We start from the raw sequence: 17816 nt of genomic DNA on the forward strand, positions 1-17816 counted from the left end.
GAGACGGGAGTGGGGAAGGGAAGTGACTGGAAATAAACAAGTGAACACACGACATAAAGGAATGGCAAAGGCCAGGGAGAAAAACAAAACTGGTGGGGCAGAGAGTGGTTGCATTGGGAGCAGGGGTTACTTTGGATAGCAGGATCAACCAAGGCTTCTTAAGGGTGAGACCTGAACGATAAGAAAGAGTCTTGTGCCAATCTGATGAGAAGAGCCTTTCAGCAGAGGAAGCAGCAAGTGCAAAGGCCCTGGGGTTGGTAGGAGATGGTTGGACTTGTTCAAGCAGCAGAATGAATGGCAGAGCAGCTGGAGCTGAGTGAGCGAGTGAGGCAGGGCAGTAGCATCAGGCGGTGTGTGTGTTCTGTGCTCGTTGATCTGAGGGTGGAGACAGAGGTGGAGGCCAGGAGACCGGGGCATTGGCTGCTGCCGTCAGAGCAGCCATCCAGGGGAGAGGTGACAGCTCAGAGCAGGGCAGAGTGGGGAGAAGAGGACACAGCAGAGATCCATTTTGGAGGCCGAGCCAACTGCTCCTGTAAACAGATTGGATGTGGAGGGATCAGGGAGGAATAGAGGACTGGAAGGTTCCCCAGAGAAGAGAATGGCAACCCACTCCAGTATTCTTCCCTGGAGAACTTCATAGGCAGAGGAGCCTGGTGGGCTACAATCCATGGATCGCAAGGGAATGGACACGACTAAGTGACTTACACTTTCACTTTTCCTGCTTTTGCGGTAAAATAGCCTCTAGAGGGTGACTTCAGTAACTCCTGCCTCCAAGTGCCCCAGACAGGCAGTAGGCTCAGGGGTGGTTCTCTTGCCTCAGAGCCTGTAGGGAGGACAGGGACCGGGAGGACAGGGACCGGGACACCTCATCTGGCAGTCCTCATCCAGAGGACTGCACCTAGTAAATGGACGCATAGTGGAACCAGGAGGAAAGCACCAACTATAGGCTGTTGGGGCGCCAGGGAGAGCTGGCACCCTCCCAGGGTTGCTCTTGTTCTTCTCAGTAACCTTGAGATATAGAGATGATTCCATCTCACAGGGAAGACACCGAGATTCTGGGAAGAGAAGGGACTGGTCCAAGGTCATACAGCCAAGCAAGTGAAAAAATGAGCAGTGGGGCTTTTTCATCCCTAAACCCTGAATCACCACCTCCCAAGATCAGGTCCCCCAGTCTGTCCCCATTCCCTTGTTATCCTGGGGATGAGGGATGGGGAGAAGGGCGGGGAACCAAAGGAAATTTCACCCCAGAGTCACTGTTATTCTTGAAAGTAGACAGAGAAGCAGAACTCTGTCCCACAAGAAGACGGGGACAGGGAGTCCAATTCCTGGGTCTGGGGGCCCTGAGGACTAGGGGACCAGATTCCAGGGTCTGAGTGGCCTGGGATCCCGGACTGCTGAGGGGCTAGGAGAGAAGGGGGCTGGGGAACCAGGATTCCTGGGTCTGGGTTGGGGAGGGCACTGGGGACTCTGGTTCCTGGGTCTAGGGGAGGGGAGACTGGGGGAGCAGACTCCTGGGTCTGGAGGGGTTGGGTGCTGGCACTCCTGGGGCTGGGGGCCAGGATTTCTGGGTCTGGGTTGGGGAGGGGGTTGGGGGGCTCTGGTTCCTGGCTCTGGGGGGCAGTGAAGACTGGGGAACCAGACTCCAGGGTCTAGGGGTGCTGGGAGCCCGGACTCCTGGGGCTAGGGGAGAAGGAGGCTGGGGACCAGGATTCCTGCGTCTGGGTGCGGGAGGGCCCTGGGGACTCTGGTTCCTGGGTTTGGGGGCAGCGAGGACCGGGGGACCAATCTCCAGGGTCCGGGGGGCCGGGATTTCTGGGTCTGCGGGAGAAGGAGGCTGGGGCCTGAAGCAGGAGGAAGGTAGCCTCCAGGGACAGTGTCCCGGCCCGGGGTCCTAGGGATCCGAGGCGGGGAAGCCGCGGGGACGGCCGGGGCGGGAGGGGGTAGGGGCCGGGCCGCAGTAACAAAGGCCTCTCCCTCCAACAAGCGCCCCCCCTCGGCCCCGCCTCCCCGGCCCCCCGCCTGCCCTGATTGGTCGGCTTTCCTGCCCGTCAGCGCCGCCCCCTCCCCGGGTCTGCAGCAGCTCCGGCCGCCTCGTCGCGCCCCCCCAGCCCCCTCCCCCCGCCCCCGCCGCCCCCCGGGCCGGTGCAGCCGCAGGCGGGGTCCCCCTCCCCCTTCCCCCTCTCCCCCCAGGCCTCGCGCGCCCCGGACCGGCCCCCCCTTTCCCCTCCCCCTTCGCGCCGCCGCTGCCGCGATGCCCCCCCCTGCGCCCGGGGCCCGGCTCCGGCTTCTCGCCGCCGCCGCCCTGGCCGGCCTGGCCGTCATCAGCCGAGGTACCGCAGCGCCGGGGGCGGGGGGCTCGGCCGGGACTCCAGGGTCCCGGGCGGGGATTGGGGGCGGGGGACAGAGCATCTCTGGGCGGGGAGGAGGAGGCCCCCGGACGCCGAGGTCTGGGCCTGGGGGGGCGGGGGCAGCATCCTCTGGCTGGGAGAGGGGTCCTCGGACGTCTGGCTGCATGCCCGGGGGCAGGGGTCCGCGTCCTGGGGCCCGAGCCTGGGCCTAGGGGCGGAGGTCTGCTTCTCCTGGTCGGTGAGAGGGTCGCGGACACCTGGTCCCGGCCTGGGGGCGGGAGTCTGCGGCTCGGGATCGTGGGGGGGGGGGGGGGAGATCTGACGCTAAGTAAGGGTCCCCGGGCAGGATCTCTGAACTGAGTTGGTGGGGATTAGGCAGAGGGATGCCCCGTCGGGGGTCTTCATCTCTGCCTGGGAGGGTCCCCCGGGGGTCCCGGCCTGCGGGCTGGGGTTGGCGTTTCTGGGGGAAGTTTGGGGGGATGATGTCTTCCCAGATTCCCAGGGTCAGTAAGAGATGGGGGCAGGGGTGTCCAGAGACCTCCGTCCCGGGGCGGCAAAAGAAGGGGGTGGGGCTGGGCTCTCAGCTGCGAAGGGACTGAAATTCCCCAGCTGGGTCGTCTAGGTTGGGAGAAAGTGTTAGTATGTGGAGGGTTGTATTTATGTGTAAGGGGAGATGGGGCTGAAGATCCAAGAAGTTGGGGTGCTGGGCTGGGGACTCCAGATGTGGAAAGCCCTGGCTGAATATTTGGGTTCGGGGCAGGACAGAGGGTGACTGAGGACCGCGGGAAGGGAAGGGTTAACCCGGGGTCAAAGGGTTAATATCAGTCTTCCTAGTTGAGGGGGGAGCTGGGGGCTGGTCTTTTGTAGAGCTGGAAGGGAAGAATGGTAGGGGAGAGGCTGGGGGTTGGTGAACTTGGCAGTCTCTGTTTAGAAGATGTATGGCTGGACCTTGTATCTCCCAGCAAGCAGGCGACCTGGGGGTGGTCCAAGAGATGACCCCCTAAGGAGGGGAGGGGAGAGCTAGGAGGCTGGAGGCAGGGGCCGGGGTTCATTTAGTGCTTCTGAAGAATCACCCCCAGGCCCTGCCCTGACCCAGAATCACAGAGGCAGGGACACACAGTCGGGAACATCCTAGAACCCCCGACAGTCTCCGCGAGACAGCCGCGAGACAGCGGCTCTCAGCCTCCTACCCACACAACGCAGGTCAGGCACAGCCACATAAACACCGTCACCCGGTCCGACCCAGAGCCGCACCTGCAGACAGCCAGAGTCACACGGGATGCTGGCGGGCGGGGCCGGGGGCGGGGGTGATCACCCCCTCCCTGGTGCAAAGCGTCTGGGTGCCCCTCCCACCTGGCCCGTCTGAATCCCTGTCTGACTTTCTGCCTGCCTGTCTGTGTCTCTCTGTCTCTGTCGCTTGTCTCTCTCGATCTCTCTCACGTCTCGGCCATTTCCAGAGGCTCCCTGGCTCGGGATGACATCCCTTTGGTCTCCGTGGCTGGGTCGCCGGCTCTCCATCGCTGCTGGGTTCAGCATAATTCCATACCTGGCCCGTTCGGCCTCTGGAACTGCTTGTCCCCGTCACACCCCGTGTGTGTCTGTCTGTCTCTTTCCAGCCCCTCACACGGTGCCTTGATCCTCATCCACTTCTGGGAACTCATGTCCCACCCCGGGTCACTCATTCTCCTCCTTGTCCTTTGAAATGTCTCTGGCCTTCTCCCTTCACCTCTCCATTTTCCTCTCTCTCTTCCTTTACTCTCAAGATCACTTCCCACTTGCCTTCTACTTTGACTCTTCAGAACCCTAGAAATCACTGTTGTTCACACGTGCGGGGCTGGGAGCTTGGTGGAACCAGGAGATGGTCTGTGACCTAGGTCAAGTGCATTCCCACCTCTGGGCCGTTTGTCCCCTACCAGAGGACTGTGACCAGAGGGACAGAGGGCAGAGTGGCTGGTGGGTGAGCTGAGACAGGATTAGAGGGTTGGAAAGACAGCCCCACCTACCCACCACCGCTTGACGGCTGAGGCTGGGAAAAAGCCGGTGGAAGTCACACCAGATTGCATTTCCTCCTCTCTTTTATTCATTTGATGGTTTCCAGATTACGGGAGGAGAGCATAGGATTGAACTATCCACTACAAGAATGCATAAAAGCAAACCCCGCCATGTCCCGCCCCCATGTTCCAGTCTCAAGAGAGAGCCAGGGTCCTCAGCCTCCCCAGTAGCCACTCACTTGCACAGTCAGACAGGCAGAGTTCAGTGTCTGTAAAGGATTGGTTAGTTTGTTGATGTTTCTCCCAAGATAGAAACAAAGTAAAGCCATTTCTCTGCAACTGGCTTTTTTCCACTCAACTCTACCTCCCTGGCATCTGTAAATATTGCTCTGTCTTTACTTTTTTCCCCTCTAAATTCTTTATGCCAACACACATCCACTTAGAAAAGTAGCTGCAGCTGATGATTTAGGGGTGGTTCCTTTGCCATATTACATGAAGCAGGGGAAGGGTGAACTCAGGCATAGGGACCCTTCTCTAGGGGGTCCCCCAAGCACCTAGTTTGTCTAGACTGTGGGCGCTGCCTTGTTAGCTCATTTAACACATATTTACTAGGTACACAGTCACTGTTCTAAACACTGGGGATCTATAAACACAGCAGTGGAGTCCCTGACCTCCTGGAGCTTACATCCTAGTGGGATGGAGAGAGATCCACCAACTAAAACCAAACCTAGAAAGTAAACAGGTGATTTTCGAGAGTGATGAGCACAGAGGAAATGAGAATGACTCGGCAGGCAGGCGAGTTGGCCTTGGGAGCTCAGGTAACATCTGAGCAGCTGAGTGGAGGTCAGACTGAAAGGAGGGGAGGAGTCAGCCTTGGAAAGATCCCCTGGGAACAGCAGAAGCAAAGGCCCTGCAGTGGGAAAGTGAAAGTGAAAGTCTCTCAGTCGTGTCTGACTCTTTGCGACCCCATGGACTATACAGTCCGTGGAATTCTCCAGGCCAGAATACTGGAGTGGATAGCTTTTCCCTTCTCCAGGGAATCTTCCCAACCCAGGGTTCGAACGCAGGTCTCCTGCATCGCAGGCGGATTCTTTACCAGCTGAGCCACAAGGGACCAGTGGAAAGGAATGGCCAGCACATGGAAAGTTCCAGGGCTCTAGGCTCAGCATACAGACATCAGTGATAAGGAGGATTTGGGAGGTCAGCCAAGAGGGAGAGGGGTCTGGGGGCTCTGCAGTGGCAGTTAGACTAGCCTTTTCTTGGGCTTCCCAGGTGGCTCAGTGGGTAAAGAACCCACCTGGCAGTGTGGGAGACTTAAGAGACACTGGTTCAATCCCTGGTTTGGGAAGATTCCCTGGAGGAAGACATGGCTATCCACTCCATTATTCTTGCCTGAAGAATCCCATGGACAGAGAAGCCTGGCAGGCTACAGTCCCTAGGGTTTCAAAGAGTTGGACATGACTGAAGCGACCTAGCACAGCATAGCACAGCATATGAGAGTCGTCTGGAATGGCAGAGACCCACAGGGTCCCTCCCATCACAATTGGATCCACCACCAGGCTGCTTCCTGCCCCATAACCATCCCACCAGCCAACACAAGTAGAGCTGTTTGCAGGCGCTTAACTAGCAGGAGCCTGCTTGGGTGACCTTCTTTCATCCTCTCCCCCTCAAGCCAGTGAGTGAGGCATGATGATGGTCCCTGATGGGCCCCATTTAGAGGTGGGAAAACTGAGTCCCTGGTGTAGGAAGTAACTTGTGCAGCTCGGTGGTGCAGCTGGGATTTGAACCTAGGCAGCCAGGCTCCCCAGTCCATTCATTTAGCAGGCTGGTTATGCTTGCTTAGTAGTAGCAGAACAGATACTGAGTCCCGGACTCAGGGGTGGGTGCTGGGCATAGAGCAACCTACAACCCAGACCCGCCCTGCCCTTTCCCCACCCCCAGGGGACCAACACCAAACCTGTGATAACAATAGATGTTTATTTAAAAAGAAGGTGCTGTTAAGAGCAGCAAGCATTTCTGCCTGCTAAGTGCTGAGTTAAACATTTTGCTTGCATGTTCTCATGGAATCCCTGACAAAAAGCCTGCTGAGGGAAGAAATACCATTTTTCTCCTTTCTACTGTTGAGGAAACTGAGGCTCAGACTGGCCGGGGGTCACTCAGTCAGGAAATGATGGGACAGACATTTGATCTATCAGCCGAGGCTCCTCAGGGCTTTTTAATCCAATCTCTAGAGATATCCAGCCCCCCTACCAACAGTTCTCTAAGTCCAACTCGGGGGACACAACCAAGTTTCAGGCCTTCAGAGAACTCCTGGTCAGGAAGGGAAAACACACCTGGATGCTGTCACAGCTGAATCAGAGGGTACTCAGTAGAGACAGCTGGGAACTGTCCACCTTGTATAGTCAGGGAAGTACTTCTGGAGGAGGGGCATTTGAGCTGGGGTTTTGAAGAATGCATAGGAGTTCAAAAGTTGGCACAGCATGTTGCAGGCATCCATTTACATTCACTCATTCAGCAAATTTTTCCCAAGGCCTTCCAGACCAGGCCTGGTGCTGGGAGATCCTGGGGACACAAACCTGAGTCAGACTCAGGCTCTGCCCTCAAGAAACTTATAATCTGTTAGGGGAGAGAGACACAGACAGTCACCACAGTGTGATCTGAGCTCTAAGGGAGGTACTGCAGGCATTTCGGGAAAACAAAAGAGGATGAGAAAGAGTAAGGATTCAGCGTTTTCCAAGCAGAATTCCTACAGAGGGGACCTCATATGCATTAGCTTGTTTATTTAGCTATTAAACATGTCTGAGGCCGCCTATGGGTCAGACTGTGGGTAGGGTGATGCTGCAGGTGAGGAGACCCAGGCCCCACCCTGAGAGGCTCCCATCTGGTGAGGAAAGCAGACCGAGACAGTCCAGGTGATTGAGACTAAGAGGGAGGGATGGTGACTGGGACTCAGACAGATGGTGGGGCCGGGCCCAGCAACAGACAGGGTTGTGGGATGGCTAACCTGACCCTCTCCTCCATTTACTGACACCCAGAGAGGGGAAGGGACTTACCCAAAGTCACACAGCACACAGGGTCCTCCTGAGCCTGGAGTCTGGGAACTGGAAGAGACCGACAGGCAGACATCCAAATTTATAGACACACAGACCAGGCATCCAAGACCCACTTGAGATAACTTCATCACTCATCTCCCGAGACTGCCCTCAGCCAGGGCCCAGCTGGGCGTGCTGGGGACGCAGATGGTCTGAGCTGGGCCCTGCCCTGGAGGAGCAGGTGGGGGAGGCAGACGCCTCTGATCCACAGAGCCCTGGGAAAAGAGCGAGAGGCTGTGTGGGCTCGGATGGGCCATCTCTCCTCCGAGAGGCCCCATATACCAGGTGCCTGGAGAAGGAGAAGCATTTTGATGGGGAATAGTGGGAGGGAGAGAGGGGGAAGAAAAATGGGGAATGTGGGGTTGGGTTGCACTAGGGGAGAGGAGGCAGGAGACAGATGTCAGGGCCCTAGATGCCAGGCTGAGGGGCGGGGACTTCGTCCTGGAGGCTGCTCTGAGTGTTGGAAAGATCCCTCTGGCAAACAGTGTGTGTTCGTCTGTCTGTCTGTCTGTCTGTCTGTTTCTCTGTCTCCTGGGACATGTGATTAAGATCCTGCCCTCTTCTGTGAGGTCCGCACCCTATCCCAGGGCCCGAGGCTGAGCTCAGGAGCCCTTGGTTCTACCCTGAGGCTTTGGGGGCACCTTGGACAGCTCCTTCTTCAACCCCTGCCCTGGGGTGGGCCTCCTTGAACCTGGGACAGTTGCTGTCAGAGGGCTGGGGAAGTTGGGGGTTGCAGGGAGGGCAGGGTGATTTTGGCTCCCAGGAGGCATCTGGTGATGCTGGCATTTTTGGTTGGGGTGGGGGGCTCCTGGCATCTTGGGGGTCAAAGCCGGGATGCTCTCAAACATTCTACACTGCACAGGACGGCCCCACCATTAAGAATCATCCGGCCCCTGATGTCAACGGTGCCGAGATGGCGCAAGCTTGGTCTGGGATGTGTGTGACCAGGAGTATGACAGATCTATGGGGTGTGCGTGTGTGTGTGTGTGCATGGCTGTGTGTGATCTGATTGTAGGTGACAGCATGGCTGCATGTGCCCGACTCTTGGCCCAGGGCGGTCGCTTTGTATTTGAGAGCGTCCGTCCGTGTGTCAGGCTGTAGCTTCATGCACGACTGTCTGGGGTGGGGATGAGCGTAGCCCTCAGGCTGGGAGGTCACTGTGACCGATGAAGCCTGTGTGTGTGTGTGTGTGAGAGAGAGAGAGAGTCTTTGGGCAGGGCTGTAACTGTGTGTAGACTTTGCACCTGTGTGTGTGGGGCTGCATGTGTGTAACCGTGTGCATCTGGTTATGTCTGGGGGGCTGGTCAGGGTGTCGTGGCTGGTGGCCGACCCGCGTGCTTCTGGGAAAGAGCTGTCTCTTCTAACTGACCTTCTCCCGGGGGTGTGTCCCCGGATGTGTGCCTCAGCCTAAGTGTGTATGCTTCTGTCCCTCAGCGGGACCCGCTTGTCGTGGGTGGGACTGTTTCCTGTCCCCGGGGCTGACTCTTTCCCGGGCCCTGGTGACTGTGTGTGTGTCTGTCTGTCTGTCCCCTGGCTGCCCCCTCCTCTTCCTAGGGCTGTCCTGGCACATCCTCTCTGCCAGGCTCAGGGCTGGCGAGTCCCTTCCCTCTCTCCAGGGCTCACCAAATGACCAGAGAGACTCCGGCGCGGGTGAGCCGGGCGTGGGGGCTGCAGGCCCCAGGCCCCAAATCCCAGGGCCTGGCGAGCCCACCACCCTGGCTCTGCCCCAGCCGCGTCCAGAGGGGCTGCTGATGGAGAGGGCCTCCGGGAGTCATCGGGGCGGCGCGGGCAATTAATTCATCAGATTAATCAGTTCCTCATTCCGGGGTGGGGGCCAGGGCAGCCCTGAGCGGGGCCAAGCCTCCGCAGGCGTCCAAGGTCACCCGGCCTCTTCCTCTCCCCGGCCTGGTGCTGTCTCCATCCGCCGCCTCCGCGTGCCCAGCCCCCGCTCCCTGGCCCCTGTCCAGCCTCTGGCCACGGTCCACGGAGAGATGAATGGGTGGGGGCGGGGGTTCTGCCAGGCCCCGGGGCACGGGAGCGGGCAGGCAGGAGTGGGCATGCGCCTGCCAGAGCATGGGCCGGGGCACACGGGGCAGTTTGTGTGCGCACGGGGGCCTCTACACCACGCCAGAGGGCATCCCGGGTGTCTGTGATACATGCGTGTCCGAGGATATTCGCACACATCCGTGTTTGTGTGTGTGCTGGCGTTTGCGTGTCTGGGTGTCTGTGTGCACACATGTGAGTGTTGAGTATCTGCCTGCAGCCTGTCTTTCCATGTATTTCTGAATTAATGTGTGTACATGTGTGTACCTGTCTGTTACATCTGTACATACATCTGTGTATATGAGTGTACTTGTGGGTCTGTGAATATGTGTATGTGCCCCCGTGTATGTGGATATGTGTGTGTGTGTGTACTCTTGAATCCGTGTGTGTGTTCACTGTGAACATGTATGTGTGTGCCATGTTTACACATGTCTGTGTGTGTATGTGTGTGCACAGCTTTGTATGTCTGTATCTGCACATGTGCATTTCTGTGTTTATGAGTGTGCATGTGTCTCTGCATGTGCACACATCTGTACACAGCATCTGTGAGTGTATGCTTGAGCTTTGATGTACGTGTGTCTGTGTGCATATACATATGTTTATGTGCTGTGACTGTGTTGTCTCAGTGTCTCGGGAGGTGTGTAGGTTTGTGTGTCCCAGCCTGTCTGGGTCAGCATGGGCTTGTGGGAAGGTACGTTGCGTGTGTCTGTGATGAGTGTCTCTGGAAACATCAGTGAATGTGTGTGCCAGTGGGTGTGGGAAGTGTGTGTCTGCCAGGGTGTGTGTGTGTGTGTGTGTGTGTGTGTGTGTACACATGTGCATGGTCCTGCCCAGCTGAGCTACCCTCCCTTCCTCAGGACTGCTGTCTCAGAGCCTGGAGTTCAGCTCCCCTGCCGACAACTACACGGTGTGTGAAGGCGACAACGCCACACTCAGGTAGGGGGACACAGAAGTGCTGACCCTTCGTCCTCCTTAAGTGGGGAACTGTCCTGACCCCAGACCCCACCCATACCTCCCCCATCATCGGGACAGAGGCCATCAGGGCCCAGACTCTGGGCCCAGCCCCACCCTGGGCCTCAGTGTGCCCATCTGTCAAATGGGTGGAGGAACGACAACCACCACCTAGGTTGTTAGGAGGATGCAAGAGTCTGTACATATACCCCGGAGGCTTCCCTGGTGGCCCAGTGGTAAAGAACCCACCTGCCAACGCAGGAGACCCGGGTTCAATGCCTGGGTCTGGAAGATCCCCTGGAGAAGGGAATGGCAACCTGCTCCAGTATTCTTGCCTGGGAAATTCCATGGATGGAAGAGCCTGGCAGGCTGCAGTCCATGAGGTCACGAAAAAGTCAGACACCACTTAGGAACTAAATGACAACAACACATGCTGATCTTAGCTTAGCACACTGTTTAATGAGAACCGGTGTTACCCTCCCCCAGCTCTCTGCTTTCCTGGGTCCCTTGTCATTCTGTATCTCTGTCCCTCTCCCCCGGGGTGTCTGTCCCCCTCTTTTTGGTTCTCTGACACACAGAAGTCACTCAGTAACCATCAGCTGTCATCCCATTGTACACTTGGGCTCACAACTATCCCTCTCTGAAGCTCAGTTTGCCCACCTGTAAAGTGGGCACAGTCACAGCTGCCTCCCAGGACTGCCGTGGGAACTGGAGATGCAGCGAGCCTTCCTCTCTCCACCTCCAAGCCCCCTTGACAGGGGGCACCCTGGAGGGCCAGGCGGGGGTAGGGGAGAGAAGAACTGCCCTCCCCTCATCCTCCCCTCCAGCTGCTTCATTGATGAGCATGTGACCCGAGTAGCCTGGCTGAACCGCTCCAACATCCTATACGCGGGCAACGACCGCTGGACCAGCGACCCGAGGGTGCGGCTGCTCACCAACACTCCCGAGGAGTTCTCCATCCTCATCACCCAGGTGGGGCTGGGCGACGAGGGCCTCTACACCTGCTCCTTCCAGACCCGCCACCAGCCGTACACCACTCAGGTCTACCTCATCGTCCATGGTGAGCCCTCTGCTGGGGCCCTGGCGGGGGAGGGGGGAGCCGGGGATGGGCGCTGGGGAGAGGGGACACTCATGTCCTCGTCAATCCCAGGGACACCCGTGAGAAGACAAACACACTCCCTGCCCTCACGGATTCCAGCCAGGCAGAGGGAGAGAAAGTCAGAGACAACCTCCAGGGCAGGAGAGATACGCAGGCCGGGGGGCACTTGGAGGAAGACCCCGAGTTCATTGGCTCAGCCCTGTTTCTTGAGCACCTGCTGCGTGCAGGCACTGCTCCACAGGCCAGGGACAGAGATGAGCCAGGCAGGCTGGCCCTGCCTTTCTGGAGGTGTCTTTCCGAGGAGAGGCAGTTTCCCAGACATCACGTCTGAGCTGAGACCTTCAGGAAAAAGAACAGCACGTGCGGAGGCTGGATGCTCAGAGCGGGAGAGGTGGGGCTGGAGAAACCCATGGCGGGGGGGCGGGAGGCTGGCATCAGAGGTAGTCTGGAGGGCAGCGAGCACGTGGAGAGACAGGAAGCCAGGGACGGCTCAGCCCTGCTCTAGACAAGCCCCAATCTGGGAGCCAAATCCTCCGGTTCTAACCTTGCCGCTGCCACCCAGGGGCTGAGGCACCCAAAGCGCCGGACGATCAGACTCGTCATCTGTAAAACGGAGATGACGCTGTCATATATCAAACTCAAGAAGTCATCCGTTGGAAGGGACACCTTTACTTTATTCTGCTTGCTAGAAACGGGGTGGGAGTGTAACCTGCCAGTTAAACACTGGCGTCCTCATAAGGCCACCCTGATTGGAGAAATGTTCAGAGGGGGCGGGGTCGAGGCGGGGAACACTCCCATGTGTTAGAATTGATGAACAGAGCAACATCTCGCTTCCCTGGTGGCTCAGTTGGTAAAGAATCCGACTGCGATGAGGGAGCCAAGAGTTCCATCCCTGGGTCAGAAAGATCCCCTGGAGGAGGGCATGGCAACCTACTCCAGCATTCTTGCGTGGACAATCCCATGGGCAGAGGACCCTGGCGGGCTGCAGTCCACCGGGTCACAAAGAGTCAGACAGGACTGAAGCGACTGAGCAAGCATGCATGGACCCCAGAGGGAAGTAGTGAGGGTTTCATGGGTTCATTTTTGTGAAATACTTAAAACAGGGTAAGCTTACACTCAGTAAGCACCATACAAGCATTAGCTAAACAAATTAACTGAAAATAATATTAATCAATACAAATAGAGATGGGAAGGGAGAAATTCAGACCCAAAGATAGAAAATAGAAAACGTGTGAGAAGGAAGGTGGAGAGAGACTGAGAAAGAGTGAGGAAGACACAAGACCAGCAAGTGGAGAAGGAGCCAGATCCGGAGGGAAGGGGAAACAGAGGAATTCTTACAGAGAGACAGGAATGTCAGCTGAACCCCTGGGTCTGAGGGAGGAGGAGCTGGGGGTCTGGACTCCTGGTCTGAGGGAGGAGGGACCAGGCCTAGATCCTGGGTCCTGGGAACCCACAGCACCTCTCACTGACCTTCCCTCCGGCCTGCAGTCCCTGCCCGCATCGTGAATATCTCTTCGCCCGTGACAGTGAATGAGGGGAGCAACGTGAACCTGCTTTGCCTGGCTGTAGGGAGGCCGGAGCCCACGGTCACCTGGAGGCAGCTCCGAGGTGAGGACCCCACCCCTGGCTGAAAGTCCCTTCCCCCACTCCACAGGCTGGGCCCAAAGCTCCCCATGTTCCTAGCTAGATACCCAGAACCTCCCACTCCTGCCTCCTTTGATCCCCCCATAAGCCTTGTCATGACCGGATTTCCCCCTCCTACCTGGTCCTGTTATTTTACCAACAGACCCCACAGCCTTAGGGCCTACCCACGTGCCCTCCCAGGCTGGGGCTGTTTCCTCCACCCACCTGCTAGATCCCAGCTTGCTCCCCATCCCTAACTCTAGCAGCCCCAGTCTCTTTCCCACCAGCTCACAGGATTCTCCTGGACTCAGACCCCCCACCCACTAGATGGCCGGAGCCAGGTTAGCGCCACGGCCCCTGCCCATGTTCCCATCTCCTGTTCACATTACTGCATCTCTGCCAGATCCCTCAGGCCAGGGGTTCTCTTAGTATGGTCCCCAGACTCACAGCAGGAGCATCACCCGGAGACTTGCCAGAAAGGCATGAGTCAGAACCACCCCTCCTCCCATCACCACCACAGTCTGTCCTAACAAGCCCTTCAAGTGATCCCAAGGTAGAGCTGAGAAGCACGGCGGCCCCCAAACAGAGGGACCTGAATGGGAAATTCCAGATCCTAGACATTCCGCACTGTCCCCTTTACCTGGATTTCCACCACCATTTCCCAGACCCCTGGATCCTCACTCACTGGGTCTTGGGAGACCAAATGTGCCAGCCCCTAGATCTCTTGGAATCCCAGAATGCAATAACTAGGTCTCGGATCCCTGGATCCTCCCCTACCGCTTCATCTGAGCCCCACAGTCCTGGTCTTGAGTTCCTGGATCCCCGAATGCTGTGAGTCCCAAAGGTCTTCTGAGCAGGCACACTGTTCTAAGACCCCCGATACCTGGATTGCTGATACCAGTCACCGGCTCCTGATTCCCTGGGCCCCAAGGGCTAGATCCCAGAATCCTGGATCCTCCCTCGCCGGGTCTATGCTTTCTGGATCTTTCTGAGCCCCAGGAGCTTCTGGCACCCTCTCCACTGGGTTCTAGTTACTAAGTCCCAGCTCCTCACTCCCTGTCCCACCCCAGCAACCCCCACCCCCCACCGACCCCGGCACTCCAGGCCCTGCGCCTGTCCGCCCCGCTGATGTTTGTCCGTGTTGTGCCCGTGTTGTCCCGTGTTAAGTGTTTGTGTCCGGCCCCGCCCCCTCCCCTCCCCTTCCCCCACAGACGGCTTCACCTCAGAAGGCGAGATCCTGGAGATTTCCGACATCCAGCGGGGCCAGGCTGGGGAATACGAGTGCGTGACTCACAACGGGGTTAACTCTGCACCGGACAGCCGCCGCGTGTTGGTCACAGTCAACTGTGAGCCGCCCCCCCTCTCCCCACCCCGCCCCCGCACGGGACTAGAAAGCGGGGCGGGCCCTGGGTCCCTGGGGATGAAGAGTGTGTGAGAGGAGGAAGGGGGTGGGTCTGCGGGAGGAAGGGGTCTAAGAGGAGGGGGCTCGAGGACTCCCAGGAAGGAGGAAGGAGGGGCTGGGGGGTGAGACCCTTTCGTCCGCACTGGGCAAGGAAAATTCGCTGACCCTGTCCTTCACCAGATCCTCCAACCATCACCGACGTGACCAGCGCCCGCACGGCCGTGGGCCGGGCCGCCCTCCTGCGCTGCGAAGCCATGGCGGTGCCCCCCGCGGATTTCCAGTGGTACAAGGATGACAGACTGTGAGGATGGCACTGGGGCGGGCCGTGGTGGTGGGGTCCTCGGTCCTTCGGGACTCGGGGAGGGGGCAGAGGGAGCAGAGTTCTGGGTCCTGGGAACTAGGGTGTGGGGGCGGTGTCCGGGTTCTAGGTGTTGGGGTCCACTGGGCCCCAGGGCAACTGCTGTGGCTTACTGGAAATTTGGGTCCTGGGATAATGAATGCTGGAGCCTGGCCTCCTCTGACTATTCAGGAAGAAGGTCTGGGGTGGGGGTGATGCTGAGACTTGTCGGAGAAGCTTTAGGGTTAGGGGACCACTGGATCTGAGGTTTAGCAGAATCCTAAACCTGGGATTTGGGGAATCCCTAAAGGTCGGAGTTGAGGGTCTGGGTGCCTGGAGAGGGGCATCAGTGGGAGTGGCCCGAGTTCCATGGGGAGTTAGAACCAGAGGCTAGGGGTCGCTGGGATGGGGGAACAGAATGTAGGGTCTCCAGGGAATCGGGGAGTCTAATAGTCAGGGGGCTGGGCTTTTTGTCCGGAGGGGGTCCCGGGCCAGGGTCCTGCGGTCTGGTCCCTGACCCGGATCCCCGGCAGGCTGAGCAGTGGCACGGCCGAGGGCCTGAAGGTGCAGACGGAGCGCACCCGCTCGATGCTTCTCTTCGCCAACGTGAGCGCCCGGCATTACGGCAACTACACGTGCCGCGCAGCCAACCGGCTGGGAACATCTAGCGCCTCCATGCGGCTCCTGCGTGCGTCCCCCGAGGAGCGGAAGGGGCGGGGCCGGGGCTTGGGCGGGTCGAACTGAATGGACATGGCCAGGGAGGTGGAGCTGCAGAACTGCCCCTCGACTGACCCGCGAGCTTAGGAGAGAGCCCAAGACCGGTTCATTGAGCGCCCACTAAGGGAGGGAATTTGATGCTGGGAACACAGCAAGGCACAAAAGAGGCAAGGTCTGGTGGCTCAGACGATAAAGAATATGCCTGCAATGCAGGAGACCTGGGTTCGATCCCTGGGTTGGGAAGATTCCCCTGGAGAAGGGAATGGTTACCCACTCCAGTGTTTTTGGCCAGGAAATCCCATGTACATAGGAGCCTGGCGGGCTGCAGTCCATGGGTCGCAAAGAGGCGGACACAACTGAGCGACTAACACTTTCACTTTTGTCTAGGGACTCATACAGCTAGTAGCAGTAGTAGAAAAGCAATAAAGTAGACAAATAAAATGAAAAGTCAACAAATACATACATAAGCAAAAAACAATTTTACATATCGATAAGGACTATCAAGAAAATAAACAATAGAATTGGGGATGGTAGCAGTAGACACGACTGAGCGACTTCACTTTCACTTTTCACTTTCATGCATTGGAGAAGGAAATGGCAACCCATTCCAGTGTTCTTGCCTGGAGAATCCCAGGGATGGGGGAGCCTGGTGGGCTGCTGTCTATGGGGTCGCACAGTGTCGGACACGACTGAAGTGACTTAGCAGTAGCAGTAGACAAACGCATCAGAGAAGGCTTCCTGAAGGAAGCAACGTTTGAAATGAAACCTGAATAATCAAAAGAATCCAGCCCTGCCAAGATCTACCAAAGAGCTTTGCAGCATGGTGGGCTGGGGGGGGGGGGGGGGGGGCGGGGGGGGGACAGAGATGAGCCAGATGATTAGATTAAAACCGAGTGTGGGGAGGGGTTAGGGTCCCTGAGTGAAAACCCGGAAAGGCCCTTAGGAGGCGGCCTCAGACAAGACCCTCAGAAACAAGACACGCGGAGACACACGCATGGGTTCTCCCCACTCCGGGCCTCCTCCCTTGACCCTCTCTCTTTCCCCAGGCCCAGGATCCCTGGAAAACTCGGCCCCGAGGCCCCCAGGGCCCCTGACCCTCCTCTCCGCCCTGGGCTGGCTGTGGTGGAGGATGTAGGAAGAACCCAGTGCTGCTGGTGTCCCCCTGCGAGGCGGGGCTGAGGCCGAGAGCGAGAGGAGCAGGGGGAGCAAGCGCCGTGGGTCTCGAGGGGCGGAGGAGCTCTCGGCCGCTGAGGAAGAAGAGGAAAAGGAAGAGGAGGAGGGAAGATCTATAGAGAACCCATCACTGTGAGGGATAACGCAAAATTATGCATCTTTCTACAGCCATTCTCGCCACCGTTCACCTTTCTGATTGTGACCCACCCCTGGCCACCCCCACACCCCTCTCTTAGCTCAGGCTGTCAACCGGATCGTGCGTGTGTGGTGGGTGTGAGCATAAGCGTGTGAGTGTGTGTGCGTGTGTGTGTATGGATGGGGGGGTGGGTGGGTGGGGAAGGGGGCTCAGCACTCTTCCCTCCTGGACACCCCCGCACATCCACTGCCCCCATCCCCGCTGTCTCTCACCTCTGGCTGGAGGTAGGTATGGGGTCTTCGTGCTGGAAGTTGTGAGGGGAGGTTTTCCAGGCTCCCGCTTTCCCAGTATATGCACGCACCCCGCCCCCTCCCCTCTCTGCTGAAAGGCTGTCTCCCGGGCAGGTTGGAAGTGGGAGGGGCATCAGACTTGCCTGGCAAGCTGTCACTCAACCTCTGCGAGCAGGTGCGGGATCTCCACCTTGGCTCTGGGCCTCCCTGCTGTCAACCAACCACCTGCCTGGAGCCAGAGGCCCCATCACCGGCTCAGCGGCCTGAGACCTTCCCGCTTTCCCTGTCCCTCCCCGCCCTGGACTTTCTGGCCCTTTCCCGGGCCGATCGGTGCTTCCGTCCAACTGTCAGGCCGGTGCCTGCTGTCACCTGTCTCAGTGCTTTGCCCTAGCCCGCCCCCACTCCCTTCGGCCGCCCGCAGCGCCCGCCAGCTGCCCTCAGCGCCCCTACGGCTGGCCCACAAGTGTGAGCTTGCTGGTCCACCACTGCCTGGCCTCTCCACCAACTGATCCTCCCAAAGGCTGACCTGACCACCCTCACACACACTTAGACACACACACACACACACACACACACCAGCGACTGTGACCAGCAATAGCCCCCTGGCTCCAGCT

The 17816-nt window shown here is 58.3% G+C and overlaps 1 protein-coding gene across 1 annotated transcript; it reads left to right on the plus strand.

Annotated features, from left to right (window-relative positions):
• The first annotated feature begins 2251 nt into the window (after window positions 1-2251).
• On the plus strand, window positions 2252-16974 carry IGLON5 (IgLON family member 5). The gene is made up of 8 exons (XM_055552989.1): window positions 2252-2330; window positions 10332-10410; window positions 11253-11485; window positions 13013-13132; window positions 14359-14493; window positions 14730-14850; window positions 15420-15574; window positions 16650-16974. The coding sequence occupies exons 1-8, from the start codon at window positions 2252-2254 to the stop codon at window positions 16736-16738; spliced, it is 1011 nt and encodes a 336-aa protein (XP_055408964.1). The 3' UTR covers window positions 16739-16974.
• The last annotated feature ends 842 nt before the right edge of the window (window positions 16975-17816 follow it).

Source organism: Bubalus kerabau, chromosome 17, assembly GCF_029407905.1.
Source record: "Bubalus kerabau isolate K-KA32 ecotype Philippines breed swamp buffalo chromosome 17, PCC_UOA_SB_1v2, whole genome shotgun sequence".
NCBI lineage: Eukaryota > Metazoa > Chordata > Mammalia > Artiodactyla > Bovidae > Bubalus > Bubalus kerabau.

Coding starts and splice junctions, on each gene's coding strand:
- IGLON5 (XM_055552989.1), top strand. CDS start 2,252: ATGCCCCCCCCTGCGCCCGGGGCCCGGCTCCGGCTTCTCGCCGCCGCC. Junction 2,331..10,331: donor CCTGGCCGTCATCAGCCGAG/GTACCGCAGCGC, acceptor TCCCTTCCTCAG/GACTGCTGTCTCAGAGCCTG. Junction 11,486..13,012: donor GGTCTACCTCATCGTCCATG/GTGAGCCCTCTG, acceptor TCCGGCCTGCAG/TCCCTGCCCGCATCGTGAAT.